The following is a 22,254-nucleotide window of genomic DNA, read 5'->3' as shown; positions in this document are numbered from 1 at the left end:
ACTAGCTCTAGTGGTCCTACTTTATTCATTTTTTACTCCCACCTCCTGGTCCCACTTTTAGTTCATTTTCAACAACCTTGTGCTTCTTCCTCCCTCCCATTTTTTGGAGGTTTTTTTGCCCTGCATTTTTTAAGTTTTTATGCATATTTATTGATTGCTATAAATAAACATTTATTTTTTAAACTTATATTACTCTAGTTGGAATCTCTTCTTGTCTGGCGGCCACCAACAGCAATAGACTGTGTTGGTAAACCAATAACCAAAAGTAAAACAAAATAAGCTGGGATGTCCAAAAAAATGAAAAAGATACTTTATTGATACCAAAACATATGCAGGAATGAGTATAAAAGCAATTAAAAGCAGACAAGAAGGTAGGGGAATATATTTTATAACAAAGCACAATCACCATGTCATAATAAACAACGTAAAAAAGACTGACTCCGAAAAAAGCAAAATTTCATGCAAAAATTTAACTCCAATAAACAAGGGTTCCACAAAGGCTCAGATAAGCAATAGTGCAGTTTGACATAACTGTAAAATACACTAAGGTGCCTGTAAGGATAATATGAACCCAGTGTAAGATAGGAGAGTAAGATATAAATCCCTTATCAAAGGGTTACATATAAATTATTCATCAGAACCACAAGGAATGCAACTCTCAATATGAAGTGGGAAGAGTGAGAGAGTCACGGACCCCACGCATTACGCCACAGCAATGTAGCTTCCTCAGGGGTAAGAGTCTTTGTTGACGACACCAAACTATGTAGGTTATTAAAAACTGACCTGGACAGTACAATATTACAAAATGATCTTAATAAGATGAATGGGCAAACACTTTGCAAAAGAAATTAAATACTGATAAATGTAGAGTAATGTACTAGGTCAGAGTAATCCTACTGCTGCATATACATTAAACGGAAGCATACTCAGGACTACAGAACAGGAGAAGGACTTGAGTATTCTGATTACAAGTAAACAGAGAAACAGTACTCAATGTCAAGTAGCAGGCACAAAAGCAAACAAGACTTTAGGGTGCATAAGAAGAGAGATGTGATCCCAATGTATTGTCACCCCTCTATTAGTCACTTATAAGGCCACTTCACATGATCCAGGTTTAGGATCCATGTTCTTAAAAAAAATAATCAGAAGTTAAAGTGTGACTCTGAGTCACTTCTCTACTTCATCTAAGAGGTTTACCTTGCTTGGTAAAATCCACATGTATTCTTGAAAGGAGTCTTTTAGATCCCTCCAGCACCTTTTCCTCCTGCCATAGGTTTCTAGGAGGTTATACATGTTCATTTTATTTTTGGTTCTCCTTAGCTTGATTTCTTTGCCGTATATGTATGTCTTTCAGTTTTTCAGATAGAGTTTTCGCATACTACTTCACACTTTCCTTTCTTCTTGTTGACAGTGTCATGCAGCCCCCTCTCTGGTTCCTCAGGAGGTATTAGAAACCTCTCAATGGCCTCTTAGGAAGCTAGGTCCAAATTGGTGTTTTTAATTGTTGCAGCTGGGTCCTTTCTAGAGTGTTGGGTGTAGTTGCGGCATTCTTCCCTTTGTGTGTTCTCCAGTGGCTATCAAGTTGTGCTTTCTGGTTAAAACATTTCCCACATTCTGAACATTAAAAAGGTTTCTCCCTTGTGTGGTTGCTCTGGTGTTTAACAAGATGTGATTTCAAGTTAAAAAAAAATCGCCCTCACTCTAAACAAGTTAAATCTTAATGTGAATTTTCTGATGTGCGATAAGATTTGATTCCTTTACAAAACTTTTCCCACATTCTGAGCATGAATAAGGCTTCTCGCCTGTGTGGGTTCCCTGGTGCTTAACAAAATCTGATTTCCGGTTAAAACATTTTCCACATTCTGAACATGAAAATGGCTTCTCCCCTGTGTGGGTTCTCTGGTGTATAACAACATCTGATTTCTGGTTAAAAAATTTCCCACATTCTGAACATGAAAAAAGCCTCTCCCCTGTGTGAGTTCTTTGATGTCTAACAAGAATCCACCTCTGTGTAAAATATTTCCCACATTCTGAACATGAATAAGGCTTCTCCACTGTGTGAGTTCTCTGATGTTTGATAAGATTTGATCTCCATGTAAAACATCTGCCACATTCTGAACATGAATAAGGCTTCTCCCCTGTGTGAGTTCTCTGATATTTGATAAGACCTGATCTCCCTGTAAAACATTTCCCACATTCTGAACATGAAAAAGTCTTCTCCCCTCTGTGGGTTCTCTGGTGGCTATCAAGATTTGTTTTCCATTTAAAACATTTGCTGCATTCTAAACATGAAAAAGGCTTCTCCTCTGTATGAGTCATCTGATGTTTGAGAAGACTTGATTTCTCTGTAAAACATTTCCCACATTCTGAACATGAAAAAGGCTTCTCCCCTGTGTGAGTCATCTGATGTTTGAGAAGACTTGATTTCTCTGTAAAACATTTCCCACATTCTGAACATGAAAATGGCTTCTCCCCTGTGTGAGTTCTCTGATGTTTGAGAAGACTTGATTTCTCTCCAAAACATTTCCCACACACTGAACATGAAAATGGCTTCTCCCCCGTGTGGGTTCTCTGGTGCCTACAACAATCTGATTTCTGGTTAAAACATTTGCCACATTCTGAACATGAAAACCGCCTCTCCCCTGTGTGAGTTCTTTGATGTCTAACAAGAACACACTTCTGGTTAAAACATTTTCCACATTCTGAACATGAAAATGGCTCCTTTGCTTTAGGAGCAATTTTTGTTTTAATGCTTATTTTGTGACTTTGATTTTCCATAATAGCCGGTAAAGAATCAAAAGACAGAACCTGTTTCAATGGATCAGATGATACATCTTTGCTGTGAAGGGATGATGGTATATCAGGGGTAATTGCATTCACTTTAATTGTATTCTGTAAGATATTTAGATCATCTGATCTAAAAATTGAAGATGTCAGCTGTTTCTCCGATCTCCTGTTACGGTCATCTGCCAAGAATAAAAACAATTATTTTTTAATAAAATATCCTTGCTATTTATATTTTTGAACATCTCTACTTAACTTGCCATTTTTATGGACAGTTTATTTAAAAATATTGAATCATTCACCAAGAAAATGACAGTTCACAGTCTAATAGAAAACCTCATAGGATGAACCAGTAGAACGTAGTGTTCAACTGTTTGTTCATTCTACCTCCCAAATATGGAATAAAAAGCCACCAAGCAATGTTATGGTGGCGAAAATAATACCATTAAAAGCTTCTACTCATCCTTCAAAAAATAAGGCGCCAGTAAGGTCCATCATCTGTCAGTGGAAAGTTTCCACATTATTAGTAGGTTAAAGGCTCTTGAAAAGCTACATGTACATGGTGTCACGTATTGACTTGTCTTGTGTGACGCGACCAGCAGGTCGGTAACTTAAACGACAAGACAAACAAGGGAACACCGGGGACACAGTTATAACGGTGGGCCCTACAATGGGGAACAGGGAGATGGACACCTCCGGCACTCTACTGAGGCTGTGTCCCTGAACACTCCTAATGTTCCCTATACAGGCTCTTCACCTGTCGCCAACCAGGATACCTAGTCCCTCACTAGCCCTGCACCTATTCCTTACTAGGGAACTGGCTAGTGCAGACACTGGTCCCACCGCTGTACTAATATAACATTAGGGAAAAAATGAACAGGAAAAAACAAACAACTTAGCTTTCTCTGTTGCCAAATCCTGAGGCAAGAGAGTACGGCACCTGGATAAAGCTTCCAACTGAACAGCTGAAACACCAAAGCTCTGGATGAGCTGCAAAGCACTGCTCCCAATAGCTCCTCTCTCCTCCAAGGTTGGTTAGGAAATGACCAGTAACACCAACAGTGATCCAGAGCACCTGACACCCATTTCTAAGAAGGAGGGGAGGGTTAACACCTGCTGGCTAATTTAACGTGTAGTAAACCCAGCGGCCACCGGAGGAAAAACCCATTAACAGCAACTAGGTTGTAATAACCCCAGCAGCCACCGGTGGCAAAACCCATTAACAGCCACCAAGGTTGTAATAACCCCAGCGGCCACCGGGGGCAAAAACTAACATTAAGCCAGAGGCTTGAAGGAAAAAAAGGTTACAGTGGGGCAAAAAAGTATTTAGTCAGTCAGCAATAGTGCAAGTTCCACCACTTAAAAAGATGAAAGGCGTCTGTAATTTACATCATAAGTAGACCTCAACTATGGGAGACAAACTGAGAAAAAAAATCCAGAAAATCACATTGTCTGGTTTTTTTTCATTTTATTTGCATATTATGGTGGAAAATAAGTATTTGGTCAGAAACAAAATTTCATCTCAATACTTTGTGATATATCCTTTGTTGGCAATGACAGAGGTCAAACGTTTTCTGTAAGTCTTCACAAGGTTGCCAAACACTGTTGTTGGTATGTTGGCCCATTCCTCCATGCAGATCTCCTCTAGAGCAGTGATGTTTTTGGCTTTTCACTTGGCAACATGGACTTTCAACTCCCTCCAAAGGTTTTCTATAGGGTTGAGATCTGGAGACTGGCTAGGCTACTCCAGGACCTTGAAATGCTTCTTACGAAGCCACTCCTTCGTTGCCCTGGCGGTGTGCTTTGGATCATTGTCATGTTGAAAGACCCAGCCACGTTTCATCTTCAATGCCCTTGCTGATGGAAGGAGGTTTGCACTCAAAATCTCACGATACATGGCCCCATTCATTCTTTCATGTACCCGGATCAGTCGTCCTGGCCCCTTTGCAGAGAAACAGCCCCAAAGCATGATGTTTCCACCACCATGCTTTACAGTAGGTATGGTGTTTGATGGATGCAACTCAGTATTCTTTTTCCTCCAAACACGACAAGTTGTGTTTCTACCAAACAGTTCCAGTTTGGTTTCAACAGACCATAGGACATTCTCCCAAAACTCCTCTGGATCATCCAAATGCTCTCTAGCAAACTTCAGACGGGCCCGGACATGTACAGGCTTAAGAAGTGGGACACGTCTGGCACTGCAGGATCTGAGTCCATGGTGGCGTAGTGTGTTACTTATGGTAGGCCTTGTTACATTGGTCCCAGCTCTCTGCAGTTCATTCACTAGGTCCCCCCGCGTGGTTCTGGGATTTTTGCTCACCGTTCTTGTGATCATTCTGACCCCACGGGGTGGGATTTTGCGTGGAGCACCAGATCAAGGGAGATTATCAGTGGTCTTGTATGTCTTCCATTTTCTAATTATTGCTCCCACAGTTGATTTCTTCACTCCAAGCTGGTTGGCTATTGCAGATTCAGTCTTCCCAGCCTGGTGCAGGGCTACAATTTTGTTTCTGGTGTCCTTTGACAGCTCTTTGGTCTTCACCATAGTGGAGTTTGGAGTCAGACTGTTTGAGGGTGTGCACAGGTGTCTTTTTATACTGATAACAAGTTTAAACAGGTGCCATTACTACAGGTAATGAGTGGAGGAAAGAGGAGACTCTTAAAGAAGAAGTTACAGGTCTGTGAGAGCCAGAAATCTTGATTGCTTGTTTCTGACCAAATACTTATTTTCCACCATAATATGCAAATAAAATGATAAAAAAACAGACAATGTGATTTTCTGGATTTTTTTTTCTCAGTTTGTCTCCGATAGTTGAGGTCTACCTATGATGTAAATTACAGACGCCTCTCATCTTTTTAAGTGGTGGAACTTGCACTATTGCTGACTGACTAAATACTTTTTTGCCCCACTGTATATGTGAGCCCAGATCTGCCACAGATCCAAACATGGATTGTGACACATGGCTTCCATAAACCAGTCCATCAACTTCTGCTCTCCCAAAGTCAAATCTCCCCCTCATTTCTGAGCCTTGCAGTGTGCCCAAACATCAGCATCCCTGTATTTGGCATTATTAAAGTGAGAAGAATCCACTTAATTTACAGTGTGTGTCTCCTGAAGCACAATCTGGGCACTATGTGTTGGATAACAAAATGGCAAATGTGCAATTTTCACTTTCCAACATCCACAGAGTGCTAATTTCCTGAAAGCGTCTGTGGAGTCAAAATATTCACTGCTCCTATACATGAATTCATTGAGGGTTATAATTTCTAAGATGGAGTTATTTTATCGGGATTTCTACTGCTCTGGTTTTCTGCCATTTTGATATATTAGGGCTTCTACAAATGGTGTGTCATATTCCCTATGGAGAATGTGTGGTAAACTATGGTTTTCTTGTCCTGCTGCACTGTAGCACTTCAAAATGCGTTGACTGAATAAAGGAAGATCTGCAAATACTTTCTGTCTGTACTTGAACCTATTACATGAAATACCAATAGCGCAGATTATTCACAAATTCTCCTGATCTGTGATTACTCGGTCTGATGACCCGTTGGACCTGCAGTATCTGGATTTATAAGCCATGGAATTGTTGTGTATACACAACTAAATTGTGACATCTGTCAGTTGCAAGTCTGAGCTGCACGTAAGACAGCACCCAGAGACCCTTTACCCCCATACGAGGATCTGGAATTACAGCGGAGCCCAAGAGGTAGCTGCCTATGAGAGCAGCGGACTGGAGCAGGACAGTCGCAAGGAAGGGACTGAAAACTGGGACCAAAAGTGTAGTCAGGAGTCAAAAGTCAGAAACCGGGTGGGCAGCAGACGTACAAAATCAGCAGACTGTAGCAGAGTCAAAATCCAGGCTAAGGTCAGAGTCAAAAAACCGGAGGGCAGCAAAGGTACAAAATTGGCAGGCTGTAGCAGAGTCAGAAATCCAGGCAAAGGTCAGAGTCAAAAGTAGCAACACTAGAACACTGGGGAAACCAAGACTAATCTCTGGCGGCCTGCAGGACAGGCTCCAAAGTATTTGAAGGAGACGGCTATCCCTCACATGCTCACAGCCTGATGACCTAATCTGGACCAGCCCCAGATCCAGGCCAGATGGCGATGCACCAACCCCTTCACCTCTGACAGAAGAGCGAAGCCTGCGCCCACCAGACGCCTGCGCAGGGGCCCTTTCCCTGTCACCACCATGACCCACAGGAGAAACACAGCGATGGCCAATGACAGAGGCATGCATCAAAGGAGCGGGACCACATGAGGACATAGCCCTCCTATTGCCGGCACCACCAGTTGAAGGAGTCCGGCGCCTCCCAGAGGCCGAGGCAGGAACACAAGCCCCCGAGTCTGACGGTGACATGACATAAATCAGGTTAGCATAACCTTATTTAACAACTTTATTTCTATAGGATAAAACCCTTTTGCATGTTTTTTCTCCTCCTATTTTTATCTACATCCTCTCTGGAAACTGCTCCTGCGACATTTGCTTCTGTCACCAGGTGCTGCCTTATTCATTCTGCAGGCAGTGCTGTTAATGGAGGAGATGTCAGAGCCAGAAGCTCTGGGTGGCACCGGCGCTGTCCAGCCATTAAGATTAGGGTGCCTGGGAACTATAGTACCATCCATTCTGGTGGTATGGGTGTGTGCTGTCCAGCTGAAGTATTCTGCTCCCTGTTTCAGCCAATTGAAAATAACTTCACTGTAGTAAAGCTGGAAGCATATGGCCGGAATGTGCCAGACACAGCATTGTTCTCCTCTAGTTCAGTCCTGTGCTCAGCTCTCGGCTTGTGAATTTGTTTCCAGTTGTGAACCACGGCCCATTTACTGACTACTCTTGCATCTTCTCATTTTGTATTTGGATTGCCCTCGCACCCAGGGCGGCGGGGTACTCTGAGCCGGGCCCGTTGGTTCCAATGGGGGATGTCACGGCAGCTGCGACCCAGTCCGTGGCCCTGGGCGTCCATTGTAAAAGGGGGAATGGTTGAACGTGTGGATGATGATTAAAGTTTATGAGTGAATGATTCGTGACGCCACCTGTGGTGTTCGGCAATGAAGATGTTAAGCCGATGCTGCAGACAGATGCTCTGGGACAGATGGTGTGGTGCAGCAATGATGTTGTAGCCCTCCACAGGTAGGGCAGTAGTCCCAGGGCCATGTAGGTGAAGAGATAGGGGAGAGACGAAGATGGTGCAGTGTCAGGCACAGAAATGTAGCAGTGCTGAGGGTGTTGGCGCAGGAATAAGTGGAGGACACCAGGGCATGTAGTTCCAAAGCTTCACTCACAGTCTGTTGTGCATACAGGTGCCCGCATCTGTGCCGTGTGCTCCGGGTCAGGGGCTCAGTCAACCTCCAAGCTAGATGAAGCACTCCGTTCCAACACTCTGCCAATGGTGAAGCACTCCTTCTTGCGCCTATGGTGAAGTACTCACAGTATTGAGTTACACTGGAGTTCCTCCTTTCCGATGTTCTTAGAACTCTACTTGTACGGCAGACAGCTGTAGCCTGCTTTGGGGACTCCTTGCTACCTAGTCCCGGCTCACTCACGTTGCTGTTGTGCCCCCAAGTCTTGTGTGGGAATAAAGTGGTGACAACTTCTATTCCTTCGGTGTCTGCTGCAGGACCATTAGTATCCATACAACCTCGGGGACCACACCTCAGGGGGAGGTGCAGTACCTCTGTGGTGACTGAACCCTCAGGGGCGCCACATATTTTCTCTGCCCTCCTGGTCCTGACCCGGCTACCTGACAATTCTTCCTTCCATCTCACTCCACAGAACAGCAGGTATCACCATGAGTCTCTGTATAAGTCCAGGTCTATGTAGAGGAGATAAGGGTGATGAGCAAGACAATCCCTGGGATCTGGAAAACGGAGTAGACAGTGCCAAGCTTGTTCATGGCAGCCATCCTTTGAGCTGCCAGGTAACCACGAGCAGTGTCCCCAATACATTGTGTCAGAAAAACCATTCCAGCAAGATCTGCTATTAAATAGCTAAATGGCGCTCCTTCCCTTCTGATCTCTGCCATGTGCCCAGACAGTAGTGTACAACTGTGTAGGGGGTATTGTTGGATTCAAGAGAGGTTGGAAAATAATTTGTAAGGTCCATTTATTTCCTTATATCTTTGGTGAAAAATTCTAAAGATCACCACATAGAGTGACACATGTCAGAATTGAAACATGAAGCCTGACTAGGAGCACAAAACTGGCTGCGGGAAGTGGTTAAATCAGAGTATTTTGGGCAGCAACTACTGTAGTCAAAAACTGTGAATATAGACAATAACATCTACTGAAATGATCAAACTCAATAGTCTTCATCAGTAATAAATGAGTAACTAGTAGAGAAACCTCTGTGGGGTAACTAGAGTGTGTGGCTTGGTGGCTCTTGGCAATCTAAGCTATCAGATGACTTTCAATAAGAAATATTGGACATGCAAAGAAAACGATCATGCTGACCCCCCTCATAGGGTATCTGTCATGGTTTGCTGAGTTTGTGGGATTAGGCAGTTCTAGAGTTAATCAGGATAGCCTCACTCTGGGATTCTGCAGAGTTCATATAGCCTCATTGTGGGGTCATTCCTCTTCGCTTATACTTTGACCCTTGGCCGAGTGTGTGTGGCCCTGTTGTGCCTGTGCTTTGTGCATGAGCGTCCCCGCTCACCGTGACTCCCAGGTCCTGTCTGCCTGAACTCCCCTACAGCGCCTGATCCCGGGCTGCCTTATAGCGGCAGGTGAGTTACCCTGTTCAGTCGTGGCAAGCCGCCGGCGCTAACAGGATTGTGACAGTATCATGCTGCCCCCCCTTATAGGGTATTATGCAACCAGGACTGATATATATATATAACCACAATACTCCACTCTCCTCCTCACTCCCACACTGATTCCGGGGGGTGGCTCTGCTCCGATGAAGTGACATCATCATGCACCCACTGTGTCAGAGGCACAACATGTCAGCACAATCTAAGTACGCTGTCATTTGGCTTTGTAGTTTACAGATCTGGGCAGGTAACGGTCAGCGTCTTTTCATTTCAGTTGGTAGGCGGATCTACCAGGTTGTAAGGTCTATAGAAAAGGGCTTTCAATGACCAAACTCATTTGAACAGTTTTAGATGGAGGAGAATGTTGTGGTCTAGAGTCAAAAAGGTGATCATGGTAATACGGCCGGACTACACCACAGATAAAGTAGCCACAGTCAATGCCTGAGAAAAATCTGTGACTTCTCTGCATTTAGTGGTTACTACTCACCTGGGTAGTCATATGTAGGAATCTCCTCTTTACACAACTCATCACACCTCAAACATGTCTTTGTAGTAATAATGTGGGTCAGATCTTCACCCTGAAACAAATATTGTAAAAGTCACAGAAAGATGGAGAAGTTCCATTTATGATCAGCTCTAATCCTGCCATCTCCACCATTCTCATTACAAAACTATGAAACAGATAATAGTGGTGGATAAAACAAGACTGAGAACGAGACCTTCACAGCCGTCTACACATCATAGGGGAGATTCAATGACACCTTCTCTCCATCTACCTGAGGATATGGTGGAACATTGGAATCTTCTTGTTTACGGTCCTGTGGAAGAAGAGGATGGGGACATCTCTCTGGTGTTGTCCTCTTACTGGATAGATCTGGAGGAAACACATACAGGTACATAATTCATTCTTTACATGCAGATAATTATAGGCCATGTGTATTTAGTCCTGTCTATTACCTGGTGATGTGAGGGGCTGGGGAACCTCCATCATGATGTCCTTGTAGAAATCTTTGTGTCCTTCTAAATACTCCAGTTCCTCCATGGAGAAATAGACAGCGACATCCTGACACCTTATAGGAACCTGACACATACAATGATAGCGTCATCCCCCGATCCCTTCATAGCATTACTGTGTAATGTCCCAACATTCCCAGCAGTGTCACCTCTCCAGTCAGCAGCTCAATCATCTTGCAGCTGAGTTCTAGGATCTTCTGGTCATTGATGTCCTCATACATCAGGGGGTGAGGTGGAGGCCCCATGATTAGGCTCAGGGGTCTTCCCCATTTGTCAGACACTGGGTCCTGACAGCGCTCACTAGAGGTCTTCTTCACTACTGTGTAATCCTGGTTATGGAGAGACACATTAATAAATCTCACTACAGACATTTCCAAAGTCCTCACCTCTCCAGTTCTGTCCATCTGTTATTCCCATAGATAAGAATGATGTAATGTGTCGTCATCAGAATCTCTCACCTCTCCAGTAAGCTGGAAGAGGATCTCTAGTGTGAGGTGTAATATCCTCTCCCCCATATTGTTTCTATCCATATCCATCTTTGATGGGTAAATGAGGAAAATTCTCTTATGTAGAAGATCTTCACTGAGAGGATTCGATATTGTAGAGACCTGAATGAGAAGATGAGCCGATGTAACATCATAAAAATCCAGTGTAATAATACAATTACTGGAGATAATAAGGGAAACATATGAGGAGATTTATTATTTTACAGTATTTAGTTTTCTTCTTTACATCTGGGTCGCCCTCCCAGGGTTGCAGGGTACTCGGTACCCGTCCCGATGAGCTTCAATGGGAGATGTCACGGTCGCTGGGACCCAGCCCGTGGCCCTGGGCGCCCATTGTAGAAAGGGGATAAGTTTATGAATGATTCATGATGCCACCTGTAGTGTTCGCCAATGGAGATGTAAGCCGACGCTGCAAACAGATCCTCTGGGACAGATGGTGTGGTGCAGCAATGATGTTATAGCCCTCCACAGGCAGGGCTGTAGTCCCAGGGCAGTGTAGGGGAGGCGACACTTAGATGGTGTAGTGTCGGGCGCAAGGGATGTAGCAGTGCTGGGCTGTTTGGCGCAGGAATAAGTGGAGGACACCAGGGCATGTAGTTCCAAAGCTTTACTCACAGTCTGTTGCAGGTACAGGTGCCCGCATCCGTGCCGCGTCCTCTGGGTCAGGAGCTCAGCCAACTTCCAGGCAAGGTGAAGCACTCCTTTCCAACACTCCGCCAACACATGTGCCCTCTCTGAACGTCTCCCTCTTAGCGCCTATTAGTGAAGTACTCACAGTACTGAGTTACTGTTACGGTTGCTGTAGCAGAGAGGGAAGAAGGAGCAACCCGGAAGTGGACCCTCTGGGTCACGGCTCCAGAGCCCCCGAGGGCGAGTGCCCAGGTGAGGACCACCCCCTATACAGGGAGTGTTAGGGGCAGACCCCCAGGGGATGGAACCGCGACAGCCGGAACCAAAGGGACGACTGGGGCTTTTGACCGGAGTTGAGGCACAGGCAGGTCCGAAGAGAGAGCACAGAGGACCACAGAGACCGCAGATAATGGGCAGGAAGCAGGACCAGAGCGCAGCGGGTGGCAAGAGCCGGAGACTGCAAAAGAGGAAGCACAAATATAACACCGAGCGAACGGCAAGGCAGACAAGCAGGGAAGATCAGAGGAAAGGACGGAAGGATGGATGGAGCAGGACTGGGAGGCTACTAGGACCCAAGGAAAGGCTGGAGCACAGGGGAAGAGTAATCAGAGGCAGCACTAGCAGCGGCAAGGCAGACAAGCAGAGACACAGAGGACAGCGCAGACAGAAGCGATAGGATGGGGGGCCTGAGACACAGAGACCGCTGCCAAGAGACAGCGTCACCGAAATCGTAGACAGGCGTCTTACCAGTCCAGACGCCGGCCATAAGTAGCGATGGACGCCGCTATGTTGGAGGCGGGGCCATGCGCGTCACACTACCCAGGAGGCTGCGCGGCAGGAGGACGGCAGTGCGCAGGTGCTCGACTCCGAGGGAGCCGGAGGCCAGGCGCGGGGACGCGCTGGAGAGCAGGAGCGCGCCGGGAGGTGCACGCAGGCGAAGAGGTAAGGGCTGGGGCCATGACAGTACCCCCCCTTTATGCCCCCTCCTCCTAACGCTGGTGAGAAATCGTCTCATGATGTGAGGAGCATCAATATTCTCCTGGGGTTCCCACGATCTCTCCTCAGTTTTTCTCCTCACAGTCTTCACTGCCAATATATCCCGTACCTCAAAGATGTTATCCGAAGTACACGGTTGGGAAGTTTGAGGAGGCGCTGAGGGGAAGTGGTTAAATACTGCCGGTTTGAGGAGAGATACATGAAAGGCATTGGGAATCTTTAGTGAGGCGGGCAATCTCAATTTGTAGGCCACGTCGTTGATGCGACTCAAGACCTCAAGGGGACCAATGTAACGTGGACCTAATTTATAGGAGCCAAACTCTATCCCCAGTGCGATACAGAGGAGCCTCAAGCCGTTTTTTGTCGGCATACCTCTTCATCCTGAGGCTGGCACTCTCAAGGGCTTTTTTGGTCTCCCTCCAAATCAGAGAGAAGTCTACAGACAAGGAGTCCGCTGCCGGTACACCCGAGGTAGGGGACACAGGAAGGGGAATGCCGGGGTGTTGACCAAAAACCACAAAAAAAGGGAGATTTAGAGGAAGCTTCACTTGGATGGTTGTTATAGGCGAGTTCTGCCCAAGGAAGAAGAGAGACCCAGTCATCTTGGTGAGCATTGGAAAAATGCCGGAGGTAGGATGTCAGTGCCTGATTGACTCGCTCGACCTGACCATTAGACTGGGGGTGGTAGGCTGAGGAAAAATCCAAAGTTATCTTCAGCAATCTGCAGAGAGCTCGCCAAAAGCGGGAGGTAAACTGTACTCCTCGATCCGAGACGATATGCAGAGGAAAACCATGGAGGTGAAAAACATGGAGCAGGAAGATCTTTGCCAACTCGGGAGCAGTAGGCAGACCTGGTAGTGCGATGAAGTGGGCCATCTTGGAACATCGGTCCACGACCACCAATATAACCGTACATCTCGAAGAGGGAGGCAAATCAGTGACGAAATCCATAGCGATATGAGTCCATGGACTGGCAGGCACAGGTAACGGATGTAGGAGTCCTGAAGGAAGGTGTCGAGGGACTTTGTTCCAGGCACAAGAAGGGCAGGAGGCGATGAAATCCTGGACGTCTCTGCGAAGCGAAGGCCACCAATAATGGCGGGAGATGAGCGCCAAAGTCTTTTTAACCCCCGAATGTCCAGAAACTTTTGACGAGTGACTCCAACATAGAACCTTCAGTCTATCTCCACTTCGAACAAAGGTTTTACCTGATGGCGGGGAGACCTGGCTTAGTGGTGCTACGGTAAGGATTTTGGCGGGGTCGATGAGATGTGCTGGACCCTCCTCCTTATCCAACGACAGGAATGACCGTGATAGGGCATCCGCCTTGATGTTCTTATCCCCGGGTCGGAAGTGGAGTTCGAAGTCAAAGCGTTCGAAAAACAATGACCATCTGGCCTGCCGTGGGTTGAGCCTTTGGGCGGACTGAAGGTAGGCCAAATTTTTGTGATCCGTAAAAATGATGAACGGATGAAGGGCCCCCTCGAGGAGATGGTGCCACTCTTCGAGAGCCATTTTTATGGCCAAGAGTTCTCTATCTCCTACAGCATAGTTACATTCAGGAGCGGAGAAGGCCTTAGAAAAGAACCCGCAGGTGAGAGCACGGCCAGAGGATGATTTCTGCAGAAGAACTGCTCCTGCTCCCACCGAGAATGCGTACACCTCGAGAATGAACGGCCTGCAGGTATCCGGGCGATGGAGTACTGGAGACTTCGCGAACTCTTGTTTCAGAGCTTCAAAGGTGGCGTTTGCATCTGGGGACCAATGATTGGGATCAGCTCCCTTGCGGACGAGAGCCGAGATAGGTTTAGTCAACGAAGAGAAGTGGGGGATAAATTGCCTATAATAATTGGCAAAACCCAAAAACCGCTGAATTGCCTTTACTTCGAGGGAACGTGGCCAATTGAAAACTGCCGAAACTTTCTCAGGGTCCATCTCTAACCTCGAGTTCGAGACGATGTATCCAAGAAAGGGCAATGAGGTTTGCTCAAAGAGGCACTTCTCCAACTTGGCAAAAAGATGGTTCTCTCTGAGACGTTGGAGGACTTGGTGAACGTCTCGGCGATGTGTGGCCAGATCGGGGGAGAAGACTAAGATGTCGTCAAGGTAGACTACGACACAGGAGTAGAGGAGATCTCGAAAGACATCATTAACGAGTTCCTGGAATACTGCAGGTGAGTTGCAAAGACCAAATGGCATAACTAAATACTCGTAGTGCCCGTCACGCGTGTTGAACGCAGTCTTCCACTCATCCCCAGAGTGTATGCACACCAAATTATAAGCCCCTCGTAGATCAAGCTTTGTAAACACACGCGCTCCCCTCAAGCAATCAAAGAGCTCAGAGATGAGGGGCAGTGGATATTTGTTCTTCACCGTGATACGATTTAGGCCTCGATAATCGATGCACGGACGCAGCAACCCATCCTTTTTCTTTACGAAAAAGAAGCCTGCTCCTGCAGGGCACGCAGACTTCCGAATGAAGCCTCGGGCTAGGTTGTCTTGGATGTATTCAGACATGGCTTGGGTCTCTGCCGAGGAGAGAGGATAAATTCTTCCACGAGGAGGAGTGGTACCTGGAACGAGCTCAATAGGGCAATCGTAGGGGCGGTGCAGAGGAAGAGTCTCGGCCTCTCTCTTATCAAAAACATCCAAAAAGGCACTGTAAGCAGCCGGCAATCCGGAGGGAATAAGGGGAGAACGGGGAATACCCACGGGACACACCGACAGCAGACAACGAGCCTGACAAGACTCCCCCCAGCGTAAGACGTTGCCGCTATGCCAATCTAAGGTGGGCTCGTGGAGCCGCAGCCAGGGGAGACCGAGAAGGATTGGATGAGAAATATCCGCTAAGACATAAAACTTAATTTTCTCCTTGTGCAGAGCCCCTACTTGCAACTCTACCTCATGAGTGACAAGAGTAACCGTCTCTAGCAGGGGTCGACCATCTACGGATGTGAGAACCTGAGGATTCTCCAAGGTCCTTACAGGAACAGAAAGTTTGTTGACCTCCTCAAGTCTAATAAAATTCCCAGCAGCCCCCGAGTCCACGTAGGCCTCTAGAGAAGCCCGCCTCCCACCAACATGCAAAAGGACAGACAGAGTGAGGGGTAGAGAGGTATCACAAACGCCCAGGAAGGCCTCTCTTACCTGGCCTAGGCGGAGGAGTTTTCCGGATGATCAGGACAAGTTCAGAGCAAATGGGACCCGCTACCGCAGTAGAAACAAAGACCCTGGAGGCTTCTCTCCCTGCGACGCTGGTCAGCGAGTTTCAGGCGGTCCACCTGCTTAGGTTCGGGTGCAGAGGCAGAGGAGGGGATCCTGGGTCGAGGACTGAGTGGCCTGCGAACAGAAGACAATGGATGGGAAACCCTTCTCTCCCTGGCCCGTTCCTGAAACCGGAGATCTATCCGGGTAGCTAGGGAAATCAAATCTTCTAGCACTGTAGGGGTATCCCGACCAGCAAACTCATCTTTTATACGACTCGAGAGGCCTCGCTAGAAGGCGCCCACCAACGCCTCATTATTCCAACCTAAGTCGGAGGACAGGGTCCTAAACTGTATGGCGTATTGGCCCATGGTTAGAGAACCTTGGCAGAGGTTAAACAAAGCCTCAGTGGTGGAGGCTAAACGACCTGGTTTGTCAAAAACCCGACGGAAAGTGTCCAGAAAAACAGATAAATCTGTAACCACAGGGGCATCACGCTCCCAGAGAGGATTGACCCAAGCCAGAGCGTCCCCCTCTAGGTGAGAGATGACGAAGGCCACTTTGGATCGGTCAGTGGGGTACTGCTGGGGCAGTAATTCAAAATGATTGATTTATAAATCCCCGGCACAATTTGGCGTCACCGCAATACCGGGGTGGTTTGGCCAATCGCGGAGGAGGATGGGAACCCGCAGCAGGAGGAGCAGAGGCGGCCGACTGCAAGGAAAGCAAACGACCGTCTACCGAGGCCATGTAGCTGAGGATATGCGACTGGGTGTCACGCTGCTGCGCCAATTCTTGTTGCAAGCCAGCCAATTGGGCGGTGTTACCAGGGTCAGAGGATTGGAGAGCGGAGAGACGCGAGTCCATAGCTTTCATAAAGAACATCATGCGCGTCTGGTTCTCCCGAAGGAAAACCAACTCCTTTTGGGCAGCCGTGGCTCCAGTGGGGTCCATGGCTTGTCTAAATGTTACGGTTGCTGTAGTAGAGAGGGAAGAAGGAGCAACCCGGAAGTGGACCCTCTGGGTCATGGCTCCAGAGCCCCCGAGGGCGAGCGCCCAGGTGAGGACCACCCCCTATACAGGGAGTGTTAGGGGCAGACCCCCAGGGGATGGAACCGCGACAGCTGGAACCAAAGGGACGACTGGGGCTTAAGACCGAAGTGGAGGCACAGGCAGGTCCGAAGAGAGAGCACAGAGGACCACAGAGACCGCAGATAATGGGCAGGAAGCAGGACCAGAGCGCAGCGGATGGCAAGAGCCGGAGACCGCAAAAGAGGAAGTGTTGTGAGTTCATTTTTTCCTTCACCAGTGAGGTCTGATGAACTCCCTCTTCTGGCGAAGGAAGGTAGTGAGGCTGATTACCAAACAGCTGAGCAGGTAGATGATGACTGGGTCACAGGAACTGATGACTGGATATAAGGCAGCCGAATCCCCTGCTGCCTTGCCGGTGATTTTCCTGCTGGATTCTTGGAGACCAGTCTGATTTCTGCTTCTCAAAGCTAAGTTTTGCTCTGCCTATTGTACACTTTAGTTCTGGTTTTGTTTGCCTTGTTTTTTGGAGTTCAGCCATCCCCGGCCGGGGGTGAGCTGAATTCCATTTTTGTCTCCGATCTGTTGATCTCTGGCTCTGTCTTCAGAATATACCTGAGTGCTGATATAGTCTTTTTGAAACCTAGCGACTTCAGGGCCTGTTTTTCCTATCAGTCTGTTGGTTCTTTTTTGGATAGGGTTTTTGCGGATGGCAGACAGCAGCTTTTCTATCCTGTCCTATTTAGTTAGCTTGGGCCCCATCATTTGCTCATCCTTTTCATCTTGCTTCACAGTCATTATATGTTGGGGGCTGCTTATTGCTTTGGGGTCTGCTCTGGGGCAGTTTAGATTTCCCCTTTCTGTCTTTAGGCTAATTTAGTTCTCCCGCTGTGATTGAGGGGTCTAGGGCACTGTAGGAACCCCCCACGGCTACTGCTAGTTGTTTTGGATAGGTTCAGGGGTCTGCAATCCGATAGCTTCCAACTTCTCGATTCTGTTATGGATGAGTCACCGAAGGAGGGAAAAACAAAAATAATAGCTAAGTCCAGAAAACCAAGCAAGCCGAGTCAAGCAACACACTGTAGCGCAGTACCAAAGGAATAAGCAAACTCAGGGTCAGAGGCAAGCCAGGGGATCAGTAACGGTCAGCAGCAGATACGCCAAAGACAAGAGACAAAAGCAGGTCAGGGTCCAAGCCTAGTTCAAGTACCAAGAAGTCCAGACACAAAGGGGACACACAGAGTTAGGACAGGGAGCATGGAATAAAATAGACACGGGTTGAGTCGGGAATAGCAGCAGGACAAATCAGGATGTAACAGAGACGGCTACTCACGCCGTAGGCAGAACTATAACTGACATCGCCTGCAGGAAGCAGCAACGATAAATAGCGAACCTGAACCCAGACTGAGGTTGGAAAAGTTTAACTCTTAACATGGCCAGACCGGGAAAAAGGGAAAACAGGACTCAAAACCCGGTCTGGATCATGACGCCTATCTTTCATAGTTGGGTCGTTTGTATCTTTCAGCGGAAAAGGAAGAAAACCATTGTGATTCTTATAAGGAGACAACACAAAACCCCCCTAAATATAACATTTGATAACAACCCCACAATTTGTGACTCTTCAGGGTAAATCGCTCTTTCACCATTGGATTAGAGCTGATACTATGAAGCTAAAGTGACTAAACAGACTTTCTGTCACCTCCATAAAGGGCACTTTTCAGTGTTTGTCAGAACTGTCCGAGGATTATTAGAGGTTATAGTTCCCCCCCAATTAGAAGGGACACCTGTGGATATTGGGGTCTTTACCTGCTACAGTCCTGGTGGGATTTACTCGGTAAATGTATTAAGTCCTATAGAAACTGCGGAGAAAGAATAATTTCTAATTATATGTTTCCAGGATTCTTCTTGTGGGAATTGGCTGCGATATCCCCTGTGCAATATATTTCTAGTATTAATTGGTTATAATCCTGTCACTCTATGGACGTGCAGTGGTTGTTTGTTTCTTTACCTTTTTTGCTGCTTCTTGTGTCATTTATTATCTTTATGTCACGTATGTGTATTGGTTCTGACATTTGGGATCTTGTTGTCATGTGACAATCACTATATAAGGAACACCCAAGGGATACAATGCTGGCTTAAAAAACGCGTCCGTGCCATTGCAACAGGTGTGTTTTCACACCACAACTCCCTTTCCATGATGTCCCCATGAAACGCTGTTTGTGCCGACAGCTGATGTACAGCTCCCAGTCAGGCCGCGCTCCGCGAGACAGGTGAGAGCGGTGATGACATCAATCATGTTACTGAAATCACCGCTATTGCACAGCGAAGCCTGACCGGGAGTGACCTATGAAACTTTGATCTCTGATTTAAGGGCATAAAGATTAAACGTTTGAAAATTGCAAAATTTACCAAAATTTTTGCCTAATTTCCTATTTTTTAACAAATAAATGTAAATCATATCAAAGAAGTTTTACCACTATCATGAAGTAACGTTCTCAAAATCAGTGGGATCAATTGAAGCGTTCCTGAGTTATTACCTCATAAAGTGACAGTGGTCAGAATTTAAAATATTGGCCTGGTCAGGAAGGTGAAAACAGGCTTCGGGGTGAAGGGGTTAAATACACCCTAGGGCCACATGAAAGACACTAAAGGCTACAACTTTATAATACTTAGGGGGCTGACAATCTAAGCTCCCTCCTATAACAACTCTCTCTGAGCTGCCTCCTGAGGACGGTGTGCCGAGCATCGCGTCACTGGGTCTTCTAAACCCGATTACTGTGACTGTCCGGCCACATCACGTTATGTCAGTAGCCAACATGACTACAACAAAACCGTTTATGGCGTGCAATCCCAGCATGTTTATGGGACGGGAACTCAAGCATGGCGCTCCATCACCTGCGATAATTGAGTAACAAGCTTGTCCGAGCTCCCGATGCCTGATGGAGTAGTGGAGAGCGGCTCACTCATCACTAGTATCTACATTATTGTGCTGGAGTGCAGCTAGGAGAGAAAGAATCACATTGTGTGAGAACATCTCTGGGCTTCTGTCCTCTCATCCTGCAGTTGTCTGAATGGATCTAATGTGGAGCCGGGAACCAGCTAAACCGCATTCGGTCCACAGCTATTAGGTCACTGTTCACACCACACAGACCCCAAAGTGTCAAAGTGCTGAAGAGATTAATGTCCCCTGCGCCCAGTAATGGGGAGTCTCCAGCACTGACCTCCACCCGCAGAGCAATGGAGCCTCCAGCACCTACCACCACCCGCAGAGCCACACTCCACATAGAGAATAATGGAGCCTCCAGCACCGACCTCCACCCGCAGAGCCGCACTCCACATAGAGAATAATGGAGCCTCCAGCACTTACCTCCACCCGCAGAGCCGCACTCCACATAGAGAATAATGGAGCCTCCAGCACCGACCTCCACCCACAGAGCCGCACTCCACATAGAGAATAATGGAGCCTCCAGCACCGACCTCCACCCGCAGAGCCGCACTCCACATAGAGAATAATGGAGCCTCCAGCACTTACCTCCACCCGCAGAGCCGCACTCCACATAGAGAATAATGGAGCCTCCAGCACCGACCTCCACCCACAGAGCCGCACTCCACATAGAGAATAATGGAGCCTCCAGCACCGACCTCCACCCGCAGAGCCGCACTCCACATAGAGAATAATGGAGCCTCCAGCACCGACCTCCACCCGCACTCCACATAGAGAATAATGGAGCCTCCAGCACCGACCTCCACCCGCAGAGCCGCACTCCACACAGAGAATAATGGAGCCTCCAGCACCAACCTCCACCCACAGAGCCGCACTCCACATAGAGAATAATGGAGCCTCCAGCACCGACCTCCACCCGCAGAGCCGCACTCCACACAGAGAATAATGGAGCCTCCAGCACCGACCTCCACCCACAGAGCCGCACTCCACATAGAGAATAATGGAGCCTCCAGCACCGACCTCCACCCGCAGAGCCGCACTCCACATAGAGAATAATGGAGCCGCCAGCACCGACCTCCACCCGCAGAGCCGCACTCCACATAGAGAATAATGGAGCCTCCAGCACCGACCTCCACCCGCAGAGCCGCACTCCACATAGAGAATAATGGAGCCTCCAGCACCGACCTCCACCCGCAGAGCCGCACTCCACATAGAGAATAATGGAGACTCCGGCACCGACCTCCACCCGCAGAGCCACACTCCACATAGAGAATAATGGAGCCTCCAGCACCGACCTCCACCCGCAGAGCCACACTCCACATAGAGAATAATGGAGCCTCCAGCACCGACCTCCACCCGCAGAGCCGCACTCCACATAGAGAATAATGGAGCCTCCAGCACCGACCTCCACCCGCAGAGCCGCACTCCACATAGAGAATAATGGAGACTCCGGCACCGACCTCCACCCGCAGAGCCACACTCCACATAGAGAATAATGGAGACTCCAGCACCGACCTCCACCCGCAGAGCCACACTCCACATAGAGAATAATGGAGACTCCAGCACCTACCTCCACCCGCAGAGCCGCACGCCACACATATGGCTGCTCTGTGCGCACAGGACCTGTGATGAGGTCACAGGAGGGGAGGAGTCAGGAGTCACATGATCAGGGGCCTCAGTGTATGCAGGACTCAGCTCAGCTGTGCTGGAGTTGCTTAAGAACAGGGAGCATTTGGCAGAAGTCACCTGCAAACAGTAAAACAATTCCCCCCATTAAGTGATTGGATCCTTCCAGATCTGTGAGAGATCTCAGTGATATTACAGATGGGAGTTTCCATGAGCGCTGGATACAGGGGTGATCCTGGTGCTGAATGAGCCGTGCGGCCTCCATCTTAGAGAGCGGCCACAATCCCAGACGATGCAGCGGCCGGAGCAATGTTAGTGATTGGGAGAATTTCTGTGAGCAGCAGATTAATGAAGAATGTTTTCCCGGAACCTCCTGGGGCATCAAGGAAAACAGTCTCCCATTTCCACTTGGAATCTGAGCCATAATTGCCAAATAAACTGATCTGTGGTCATCACCATAGATTCTTATATAATGGGACACATTCTCTCATCTTCTCCATATCATCGCTTTCCTTTCAGAATATCTCCGTCCATAACCCCGGAGTCCGGTGGAGCTGGTGCCGGTTAGGCTACTTTCACACATCAGGTTTTCGGCGTCAGGCGCGATCCGGCAAATGTTTTGTAAAACCGGATGTGCCGGATCCGGTTTTCTGCCGGATCCGTCTTGTTCTTGACAGACAAAACCGGACCCGTCTCATCCGGTTCATCCGTTTTTCTATCCGTTTTTCGACGGATTACGCCGGATCCGGTTTTTAAAATTGACCCTTGTGG

General features: G+C 47.7%; 1 protein-coding gene across 6 annotated transcripts; it reads right to left on the bottom strand.

Moving 5' to 3' along the window:
- Nucleotides 1-288: 288 nt before the first annotated feature.
- On the bottom strand, nt 289-21,556 carry LOC141047048 (uncharacterized). Of its 6 annotated transcripts, none has more exons than XM_073541973.1 (7): nt 21,428-21,547; nt 11,007-11,156; nt 10,698-10,877; nt 10,492-10,615; nt 10,311-10,408; nt 10,022-10,112; nt 289-2,966 (listed from the first exon to the last, which is right to left on the bottom strand). In XM_073541973.1, the coding sequence occupies exons 2-7, from the start codon at nt 11,082-11,084 to the stop codon at nt 1,711-1,713; spliced, it is 1,827 nt and encodes a 608-aa protein (XP_073398074.1). In that variant the 5' UTR covers nt 11,085-11,156; nt 21,428-21,547; the 3' UTR covers nt 289-1,710. The 6 variants fall into 6 exon arrangements, with proteins under 6 accessions (XP_073398074.1, XP_073398072.1, XP_073398076.1 ...); XM_073541971.1 differs by lacking the exon at nt 21,428-21,547 and adding an exon at nt 15,828-19,794 and having other exon boundaries at nt 11,007-12,141; XM_073541975.1 differs by lacking the exon at nt 21,428-21,547 and adding an exon at nt 15,828-19,794.
- Between the last annotated feature and the right edge of the window lie 698 nt (nt 21,557-22,254).

This window comes from Dendrobates tinctorius, unplaced genomic scaffold (genome assembly GCF_039654945.1).
Source record: "Dendrobates tinctorius isolate UK_male_01 unplaced genomic scaffold, ASM3965494v1 ptg000126l, whole genome shotgun sequence".
In the NCBI taxonomy this organism is placed as follows: Eukaryota; Metazoa; Chordata; class Amphibia; order Anura; family Dendrobatidae; genus Dendrobates; species Dendrobates tinctorius.
This window is presented reverse-complemented; position numbering and strand designations above follow the sequence as displayed.

Coding starts and splice junctions, on each gene's coding strand:
- LOC141047048 (XM_073541973.1), bottom strand. CDS start 11,084: ATGGATATGGATAGAAACAATATGGGGGAGAGGATATTACACCTCACA. Junction 10,616..10,697: donor TTGAGCTGCTGACTGGAGAG/GTGACACTGCTG, acceptor TGTATGTGTCAG/GTTCCTATAAGGTGTCAGGA. Junction 10,113..10,310: donor ATGTTCCACCATATCCTCAG/GTAGATGGAGAG, acceptor TATTTGTTTCAG/GGTGAAGATCTGACCCACAT.